General features: G+C 31.2%; 1 protein-coding gene across 1 annotated transcript; it reads right to left on the minus strand.

Annotated features, from left to right (window-relative positions):
- Window positions 1-318: 318 nt before the first annotated feature.
- Window positions 319-10,962, minus strand: LOC132749563 (uncharacterized; the record flags this gene model as incomplete). Its single annotated transcript, XM_060739374.1, has 5 exons — window positions 10,865-10,962; window positions 6,048-6,108; window positions 2,481-2,804; window positions 1,101-1,207; window positions 319-556 (listed from the first exon to the last, which is right to left on the minus strand). Coding segments are annotated over exons 1-5 (763 nt in total), but the record flags the coding sequence as incomplete, so codon positions are not given.
- Window positions 10,963-11,795: the final 833 nt, after the last annotated feature.

Consider the following 11,795-nt stretch of genomic DNA (forward strand, 5'->3'; position numbering starts at 1 on the left):
AATGTCATAACAGAATTGTAATCATATGTAAAAACCATAACATTTTAATTAGTTAGTACGAAAATATATTCACGATGAATAGGAAAGGAACATCAGTATATATGTACTTGTATATTCAATTTGATTTTAATGGGAAGCAATGAAACAAAAATGCAACAGATGTTTGAAGACTAAGTCAGTCCTTCAAAATACAATATGAGTGCGTTATCGGATAATGTATATTTTTAAAAATGGCTAAAAGGGGAAAATTGTCCGAGGCATTGGATAAATATCCTAATATTTTTTACTCGCAACCAATAGGAAATACGACAATAATACCTTGTTCTTCAATAATGTACTTCTGGGCAGAGTTGTTTGCACTGAATGACTCTTTGCTTTCATTTCCATATATCGCTGTGACTTTTAGATAATACTTCCCTTCAGCACTGGCCTTAGCTTCAATTATCTCTGAATAGTACACATGCATGTCATTTCCGCAATCAGAATCATTTGTACAACTCGTAATGCTTTTGACTGGGCGTTTTGGATTGAACTCCATTTCAGCATTACTGCTAGCCTAAAAAAATAATGATATAACATATCAAACTGTGAAGTGTCATGTGTGAAGTTTACGTCCAATTGTGTCATTAATCATTAATAACTATCCAATCAAATGTTCGCATTTAAAGACTTATAATAAGTGAACCAAAGGAAAAATTTTAAATGACATTATAATTTAATTTGATTTCTAAGTACTATTTAGATCAGTTTGAAATATGAATTATACAAATTTCGAATGCAGTGTCATCTCACTTAGACTTAGCCTAAAATGTTTTGTACATCTTTTCTTACTATGATAAAAATATTTCAGCACAAACGAGAACTCCTGTTACTTTATTGCTTCATAGATGTGTAAAACTCGCGGGAATATTATATTAAATCATTTATTAATTGCTCTGTAAATATCAGGGTATTTTTGCTCATAGTAAAGTGACTTTGTTTCTACTTCAAGTAGAATGCAATCGTTTTGTTTTTGTAGCTTTTGATTCATTAAAACTTTGTTGAATTATTTTTAATGTATTTTTACCTAAATATATTTATAATTTTGTAAAGAAACATACGTAAATCTTTATCCATTTGAAGGAAACTTGTGTGTCTTGTGAAATGCAACCAGGCGCTGCTGTTATGCTTCCAGATTTACTATCATCAGTCAGGTACGGCTCGTAGTCTGTAATAGAAACATCATTGGAAAAGGTGACATACCGAAACTATCTGTGTTCTGAGAATGATTCCTTTGGAAAACTATAAATATTTTTGCAATACCTAAGTATAACAAAACAATCTTTTAAATGTTAGAATTTTTAGAATTCAAGCAAAATATATCTATGTAAACTGATAGTGCAAACTGCCTAATTAATTATCACCAAATTGAAAAGCTCTATATTTAGCCGTGTTTGTGCTTTCCCTGCGTTTTATGGTTTAAGGTAAAACATTGCAATATGATGTAATTTAAGCAACTAAAGAACATTTGACAGGGCATTATTGTCATACGAATTGCGTTTGAAGTAGTGTAATAATACATGCACTGTTAACTTGTACCTTTCTTGGAAAAAAGAGGATAAAGTGGTGGGTTAATAATTACATTGTAATGTAGATAGGAAACCTATTTAAAAATGTCAAATATATTTGTCTAACTTTAAATCCAGTCTTACGTGTATTAAGCGACCGCGCAAGGGAAACACCAAAAATGGTCGCTAAACGAAACGGTCTCTTGAGACAATTAAGCATGAGAAAAAAGTAAAGATATATATACATGACATATTTCCTCAGCGGTGGGTAATTTTTTCAGCTTCTTTTATAGGAGGCCCATTTGTACAAATATTTAATAAATGTAACGCTCTGATATCCAAATAGATGCTCAAATAAAACAAATCTGATATTTATTAACAAAAATGTTTTGAACCATTACGTACATTTTTGACATTTTCCCTACTGAACTCCGTTGATTTTACTTGTCCCCGACACATAAAATCTAATTTGTGTAGATGCTTTTGTTATGCATTTTTTCATTTAAAGTTATAAACAAACTGCTGATCAAGTTCAAGGTCATTTCAATGCAGTCTAAATATCAACAGAGAGAATTATACACCATCTTAGTAAGGGCGGGGCGTTGTATTGTTCATTTGATTTTATTGGATAATACACGTCACGTGTATAATTAACTTTATTTGCATACACTAAAACGTTTTTGTTTTACACAATTGATTGTTGACACTTGTTTAATCACGAGGCGACTTTCTCAAAAAAACATAAACGTTTGACAGGTAAAAATGGTCGTTTGATGAAAATATTGGTCTGAATTAGCTGACGTATTAGCTGTTGCTGGTCGCTTAATACATGAAAGATATATAGAGAAAATGATCAGGGGGACTTTGCAGTGGTCGCATAAGACCAAAGTCGCCAAATACGCGTGGTCTCATTAGCAAGTAAGCCTGTATTACCTTTGACACTCATGTTATAAGAAGCAGTATTTGACCCATCCGAACAAACAAACTTTCTTCCGTTGAGCTCCATGGTTACCTTTTGTACTGTCAAGTCAAAATAGCCCTGTTCCATGTCAAACGAAATATTGTATTGTTCAACATACTTTGGATTTAAACTGCAAACTTGTTTTAAACATCTTGCTATCGGTTTATTATCAATTGCATCCATCCACTCAATGGCAAATGTGTTCTTCTTAAAAGTGCAAGAAATTGTTATGCTTTTTCCACACTCACATGATTCATCAGCCCGATTGTCTTTTCTTTGTATAGCGACATTTGCACCTGAGTTCATATTTCAAAAACAGCATTACAATTTTTAATTTATAAACAGAAAATAACACGAAGTTAACAAAGCAACAGTTAAAATGAAGTTTACGTAGTAATCATTAGTAAATACAACAGTCAAACAGATTCTACGTTTACACAATAAACACAATTTTTTTTTTCACATAAAAACAAACGTAAACAAAGGATATTCAGGAAAGGTGAAATACAATAGGAACGTAGTGTTGAGTGACGCATATAACAATGAAATAATTTTTTCAATACTGATATTTGATATTTTAAAAGTTTATGAACATCAAAACGAAAATGACATTTATCTAAGTTTTCAAAATATCTTAAAATGTCAATTAAAAGTAATTGTAAGTTGAATTGCCGGTCTCTTAATTAACACTAGCGTGTTTTATGCGTTATCACTACGGATTTAATGATATTCTCGGATTTTAATTGCATATGTTCTATAAGCATAATATTGTTTATGTTTCCAGAGATAAAATAACTTCTTAGTAGAGAAAAAATCATGTCTAATTAATACTTTAAAGCTTTTATGAAAATGTAAAAATTTCTTCAATCGCCCTGAAAAGCAAGTATTTTACAGTTAACTGTTAGCCGTTTTAACAGTGTATTGTGAATTTAATTTTGTTCAGAAATTATTGTTTTCAAAGGAAAACCACCTATCCCGGTAAAACTTGGAAATAAAGACTATTATTTGCTCTTGTATGCGCACATGCACACATGCAATCGAATGTCAAAGTGTAAAACTTAAAAAAATAAGAACGCAGGAAATATGCCGTTAAACTTAAGCCATTCTTGTTGATTTTATATTGACGTTCAGATGAGTACTTTCGATTTTACAACTAGTAGGCTGGAGACATTGACACATTTTGGTCTTTTGGACAAAATAAGTATGGTCGTCGACATGAACGAATTGTAGCTATTTCTGTGTTTATGAATGTTATAAAATGCAGCTTTAATAATGGTGTTTAGGTATTTGCGTTTTTTATCATCAGGGATGATGATGGAAACTATTGTCATAAAAATTGCAAAATGGCGTAAAAGTCGTGTTTTGACTTCCGTATATAATCATTATTACTGCAGTAATCAGCAAAAGGCAAAGGAAACAAAAGCATGGTGTTCAGAAAAATTTAAGCTTCTTAGATTTAAGACCCAAACGCCTAAAATAACTGAAATATTGGTCTAGACCTACTTTTAATGGAACGTTTGTCTCGATAAATTAGTTCTAGCCCCGTCATGTAAAAACCACTCGGTATTTTCCCTTTAATGGGCCCTTTAAATAGCATATTCCGAAGTCATATTATCGTTAATTATATTTCAATTAAAATAATCACCGGCATCAAACATCCGTGACGATGACAACTTTTTTGGTCACAAACGCAATCATTTCTGTATGAATAATTTTGTTAACGTGTTTAGACACAGTAATCGATTATAAATTATTTACCTAAGTATTATAACGTATGTAAAATGATCTAAATATTTTTATATTAAAACTCAATGAAGGGCGTCCGTGGCCGAGTGGTTAAGGTCGTTGACTTTAAACCACTTGCCCCTCATCCCGGCAGGGACTTTGGATTCTATCATGTGAGGAAGCTATCCAGCTAGCTTACGGAACGTCGATGGTTCTACTCAGGTGCCTGTTCGTGCCTGAAATAATGCACGGAAGGGCACCTGAGATCTTCCTTCATCAGTAAAGCTGGAAAGTCGCGATATGACCTATACTGTGTCGATGTTACGTAAAACCCAAAACAAAAAATATATAACTCAATGATTATTGGCGTCCGCGCCGAAACGCGACGCTCGTTATGGAATGAAATCAGATTTTGTGAAAGGGCAATTGGAACGTTTCGGGCCTTTTCGTCTGTCAAAATAGCCGATCATTTCGATTGGTATGAGGGTGTTTGATTATCAAAAATGAAATATCGCGATATGAACAATGATTAACGAACTGGAGAATTTCGCAATGCAAACATATTAAGAATTATCTTATCCGTCAATAAATCGCGCTCTTTGTTGTTTTTTTTATTTATCATGTGGGTTATTATGTATGTTACTGCTGTACCTATAGATAGAATGATGACCTTAACATTGTGAAAGTCCGAAAATTCTTTGTATAAAATAGTGTAAGTTTAACGAAACGGTCATTCGTGTCGCGCTATGGTAATGAATAACGAACTGGCGAATTTTATGGCAGGAAATGAAATGCAAACATATTAAAACAATTAATTTTACTCTTTATAAATCTATAGGAAAAAATTAAGTAGGTCATTTTTACGAATTGTTAATCATAGTATAATCATTTTGAAATTGTCTTTTTCGTAGATCTCTCTGGTTTTCTTTTTTATGGCCCTGATTGAACTCATGACATTTTGACCGTGAATATTAAAAAGACCTAGTTCATAACTTTATATGTCGCTTTTATGTTGTCGTTGTGCGACAGTAAACAGGTCTAGCAGTAGTATAATATAGTTCAAGTCTCTTTAGCTAACTGTTCTATATTTTGTTTGAAAACAATCGACTTTATGGTAGTTTGAGTTGAATGTTTAATTGCCGAATATTGTGACATTTTAACAATAGAAACGTTCCTCTGCAATTTTAACTGAGTTGTTATGGGTTTATTGATAGAAATGTAAACACACTGGTGAAACAGACGAGGTTTTGAAGTAATTCATTAAAATAATAGATTGATCTCCCAATAAATCAATGAACAGACTTTGTTCATTTTGAATACTTTTTTATATGTTCCATAGAAAATGCCACATGAACTTGAAATTCTATCAAATAACCAATATTAATAATAATATCCAAAATTACCCCCTATGTAATTTAAATAAACTTATACCATATAGAGGGGGTATATTTTGGATATAATAGACCTGAATATTTTGGAGATTATCGTAAATATTGATAGAATTTCAAGTTCCTGTGGGAAAAATAAAATTAATATTCTAATCTCTAGCATGCCTACCAAAGTTCATTATAAACAATGTCTTTTGTCTGCCCATTCAAAAATGATATACAATTCTGGTAAAAACTAGTTAACCATTAAAAAGTTTATAAGAATATCTGGTCAACAGATGTCTACTAGTTCATCTTCACTTGTTGCATTTCTTGCTTGGACGCCCTTTGTTGCTTTGCATCCATGCTTTTCTTTTCCTTAGTAAGGTATAAATGTATTATTTCTATTGTAAGGCATTAAAGTAATGATGGAGTATTTTCTCATACCTGCTAATTTGAAAGAAGGTAAACCTGCTCTCAGTATCAATGCTACGATGGTCATTTTATTCTGAAAAAATACGAGTCTAGTATAAATGTTTCAGTTAAATCATAATCATTTTAATAATACAATATTTGTTATTTACAAGGCTATGGCCCAGTATCACATTAGGCATCCTTAGACCTGAGTAACACCGTTATTGCCATACGATAACTGTTTTATTATCTAACAACATTACAATATTCATTTGGTTAATTTTCAAAGTCAAAAACTACATATTTCTTTAACAACACAACATATTTAATCTAAAATAGCAGTTAATTAACATAGGATAAGGTTAAACTAACGAATAATGAACCAATTATAAATAATCTTTCATTATACATTTAAGTATCAAGTATGTAGAGAGACAAAGCTTTTCTGTACATTTATCAAACATATGAGTTTAATAAAATATCTCATATAATCAGGAAGCAAATACCAAAGTGTAAAATATACAGTATGTTATGTTACTATCAAGAAATTAATTATACACGACATGATATTTTAACAGAGGCAAAAATACGAAGGATAATTCTTCCGTATACATCGGATTGAAATAACACTTTTTTTAAAGTGCAAAATATGACACTTAATTAATAATTACGAAAAATGGAGTTGATACTTACTTTCAGATTAAAGAAAAATGCAAGCATATGTGGTCTTATCAAATGCAAAATACTATAGATGTGTATTACTAGGTCTCCCTTACCGAAAAAGAGACTTAGCAACACTCTGGATCTTCGCAAAAAAGAAAAAACTCTGACGAAAATCAATGAACCGAAAAATGTTGATGAAACGCACAATTCGACATGGTATTGATCATACCCTTAAAGTTTTGATGAATTTGCAACTTCAGTGTAGCTGGCTACACAAAAGCACCTTTTTACATTCCAGGGCAATTACTCAGCCAAAAATCATTAAAGTGGAAAACCCGTGTAATATGCGCAAGTACTTGACCTACCAATCAATCCTGTACAGTTTCATTGAAATTGCATAAGTGGTATAAGAGATATAAGAGATGTAGTCCGGACAAACTTAAAAATAACTGAAGAGCCATAACTCTGACAAAATTCATTGAACCATAACAATCCAGAGGTATGCACAACTAAACTTGGTATTGATCATTCCTGTAAACTTTGGATGAAATTACACCAGTAGTTTTTGAGAAATAGTCCGGACAAGCTTTTGTGTATCTGGCAAACACAAAAAAAAACATTTTTATTAAAGGGCCATAACTCGGCCAAAAATCATTAACCGGAAAACCTGTCCAATATGCGCAAGGACTTGAGCTGCAGAGTTTCATTGAAATTTGCTTAAGTGGTATAAGAGAAGAAGTCCGGACAATTTAAAAATAAAAATTATTTAAGGGCCATAACTCGGACAAAAATCATTGAACCAAAAAATGCTGATAATATGCTCAACTAAACTAAGTAGTGATAATTGCTGTTTGGATGAAATTGCAGTTGTAGTGTTATGAGGATTAGTCCGGACAAGTTTTGTGACGGACGGACATACAGATAGACGGACGGACGGACGACGGAGAAATAATCCCAATATGTCGCCACTACTCCCCAGAGGCGACACAAGCTCGCATGAACACAACAGTTTAACTTAATCATTAAATAGTATTAACTATAAACATACATGTATAACATTCTATTTGACAGATACTTTACAAGTTTACCTAATTTTAGTTGTTCTGGTTTATTATTAGTATTCATTAGTTTAGATGTTTTTCAGATTAATTGAGTTCTGTAAAATTTCAGATGTTTTGATTACACTTGGTCTCATTGATGATAAGGACTAAAGAACCTGTTTGTGCTATTTCAAATAGGAAATAAAATTTGTCGCCTATCATTTACATGTCCGATTTCATATTTCACCAAACCTAATTAAGCTGATGGAAATTATACAAGTTATTTTCCAATCAATATCACAAGGTTATCGCCATTTTGTTAATCATATAATTATCAAAAATATTATATTTATCTTTATATACCTTTTAACAATACGATATTTCCATAGAAACGGATGTAGCATTTCGCCATGCGCATTCTGCGTAGGTAAATTCAGCAATAACGAAAGAATAAATTTTATCAGTATTCAATTATATCATTAGCAATTTGATGTCATCTAAATGATCAGCAATAAGTTTAGACTAGTTTATTTTGATAAATAGCCGATGCAGTGGTAACTTTAAGTATTTTTTGCATTTACGCATTAATTCAGTCTATGACCCATAATGATGCATTCGATTTTGACAAAAGAACTTTCGTATACAAGCATAATAATTTAACCACCACTTGGATTTGAAAACCATCGGAAATTAATCGGTAAATAAGAAATACAAATTTCGAAGCGTGAGAATGAAATTTTAAAAATTAAAGATCACGATATTGAAATGGTCTAAGTAATGCTACCGATTCATTTCCGACGGTTTTCATGTTTATACTATCCTTATATACATTTAACCAGGCTTTTAGGCTGCTTACTTCACCAAATTTCGAAGCGTCAAAATGACAAAAAAAGTTTAATATTTTAAGAAATAAAGATCACGAAATTGAAATAAGATGTGGAATGGAATGGTCCAAGTATGTACTACCGATTCATTTCCGACGGTTTTTATGTTTGTACTATCCTTAGTTTTCTTTAGGCTGCTAGGCTGCTAACTTTACAAAATTCGAAGCGTCAGAATGAAAAACAAATATAGTTCACTATCTTAAATAATAAAGATCACGATAATGAAATAAGACGTGGAATGGTCTAAGTATGAGCTACCAATTCATTTCCGACGGTTTTCATGTTTGTACTATCATTTATTTTCTTAAGGCTGCTAGGCTGCCAGGCTGCTATACAGCAAACTTCAGGCTGCTAGACTGCCAGGCTGCCAACTTCACTAACATCATACAAAACTCCTCTGTTTCAAGTATCATTAGACAATTTTTTCGTCAGGCATTTATATTGAAACAACCGGGTGTTAAAGATAATATTCTATTCCTCGTATATATCATAATGTTACACCAAATGGTACTGTACATTTCCTTTGATAATGTTGATTGGCGAGGTGGTTAGTGTAAAACACGTGAACGGCTTACGATATCATTCCATTGGGTTATTTTAGTTCCATGAAATTCAAAATTACGTATAATCATGATTATTGCGATTTAATATTTTTTACCCATCTTTTTAATGTTTGAAATTCATTTTGTAAGCGAAAAATATTGTGGGGTGAGTTAACTTTTTAGATTTTAAAAGTATCTTATGATAAACTATAAAAAATGTGAGTATTTCTTTACCCATCCGAGAAATATTCTTATAACTTAACGTATAATAATTTTGTAAAATGGAATAATTAAAAACAATTGTGACTATCTTACCATAGTCAAATCGGAAAAAGGGATAAAATTAGGCAAACTGAATACTAAAATATATTTATAGACATGCATTATCACACGTTGTTTATTTTTTAAATAATAATTTAGTACGATTTCATATGTTGTTAAAATGTCTTTTGTTTATTTTTTATATTTACTATTTCAAGATTCAATAAAGTAGATCTTTTTTCTTAATAATAGATATATTTCCTAATTCATCTCAATGATTTTCAATTCAGACATGGTCGAAAAGAGAATTCCTATTGTGTCATATTTTCCTTTCCTTTTAAAGGCAGTCTTGCCCACATTGCTATATCAAAACATATTTTGCTATTTTGTCAAAGGCTATTTATTTCTTTTTTTTACCGTAGACCTACTCAAAATTGTCTGTGAACTTCTACTACATTTATATATAGAGCCAGATCTTTCAAAAAGAATGGTAAAAGACAATCCACATGAGGTTTTTGTCCTGTGAACTAATTGTTCTGCCGTCAAGGAATTTAAGTATATTTAGCCAACCAATTAAATTCAAATTTGTATTGCAATTTGAATCAAGCAATTAACAATCATTGTAATACTGAAATTTAAACTTGTATGAACCATTCTTCCAAGAGTGATTATTTCAATTGAGATTCTGACTTAGATCTTGGTGATTTTACATGCAGTAATGAGGAGGATTCTTAAGAGAATTTGCCAGTTGTACAGAAGAATCAGAATTTTTGTACATGTACATGTTCAGAATATTGTAAAGTGTATAAGTCTATTTCTGGGATTAGAGGCCTTATGACAACAAATCAAAACAAACACATGTGAAATAAAAAGTAATTTACTGATTACTGTTTTAACTATTTGATATATATTTGATATATATGCCAATATACACAAAAGAAAGCAAAATTGAAGCCAGCTTAAATATATTCCATTTATTAGTTTTATGTCATCTTTATAACATTTGTCCACATACAAGACAAAGATATCTGTGACACAAGTAAATTATATTTTGTTCAAGGAAATTAATTAATAAAACATATGATACTTGCAATGATTACATGCACTATCAGACATTGTACTTGTTTTTAAATGATTATATTTTATAGATCATCATGAATCATGGTAAAAAGAATGCAAAAAAATCTCATAAAAATCCAAAATCTTTACTAATGAACAAAACCAGCGATTAAAGAAATACAAAAATGTTGTCAAACTTTTTTCAGAAACCAGATAAAATATAGTGAAAAACATTTTATTTATATTTTTCAGGTTAATTTTTCAATTTTAAATAGCTTTATATTTATACACTACAATGGTTTCTACACAAAACAATGACCAAAAAATGTGGCCTTTTTTAGTCCGTCTCATAAAACATAAGATGAGAGAAAAAATAAAACCATCTACACTCAAACACTTACGAGTATTTGGATCCTTGACGTACTGATAACCATCCTTTTATTCTGCTTCCAATCTTACAGAAAAGTTGACAAATCGTTCGATCTGAAATAGATTAATTAACATGATAATACATGAAACAAATCTGAAATATCTATACCTTTTGTATAGTTATTTTTTACCAATGTTTACATTATTTAAGAAACTTGTACCAATGTTTATATTATCTAAGTATAAAGCTATAATGTTGCTTTAACATTTATGCAAATAAAATTTTTTTGTTGTTGTAATATGCCCGAAAGAATTTCGGACACATTATGTTATACCCCCTGGCGTCCGATGTGCAATAACTTGGCTAAACAATCAACAATCAACAATCGACATTCAATGTCTAGCTAGACAATCAACATTCAGCTCAACATTCGATCTATAATAATAATCAAACAATTTTTCCCCAAAGTTGAATGTTTGAGCTAGACAATCAACCAATCAGCTTAAGACATTTCGATTAAAGTTCTTAATGTCGAGCTAGGAACAAACCGAACATTCCAGCTCAACATTCGATTGTATAATAATCAACAAATTTTTTTCTCAAAAGTGAATGTTGAGCTAGAACAATCGACAATCAGCTAAAACATTGCCGAAAAATTTCTTATTGACGAGCTAGAACAAAATCGAACCATTCAGCTCAAACGATTCGATCTATAATAAAAAATCAAAGGGAATTTTCAAAGTGAAAATGTTGAGCCTAGGAACAATCGGACAATCAGCCTAGACATTCAGAAATTTCTTTAATGTCGAAGCTAGACAATCGACATTCAGCTCAACATTCGATCTGTAAATAATGAATGCGAGGTTTTCTTAAAGTGAATGTTTTAGCTAGACAATCAAAAAACAGGCTAGAATTCGAAAAAATTTCCCTTGCTGTCGAGCTAGACCAATCGAACAATCAGC

Source organism: Ruditapes philippinarum, unplaced genomic scaffold (assembly GCF_026571515.1).
Source record: "Ruditapes philippinarum isolate M1 unplaced genomic scaffold, ASM2657151v2 ctg22260_1_1_1_1, whole genome shotgun sequence".
NCBI lineage: Eukaryota > Metazoa > Mollusca > Bivalvia > Venerida > Veneridae > Ruditapes > Ruditapes philippinarum.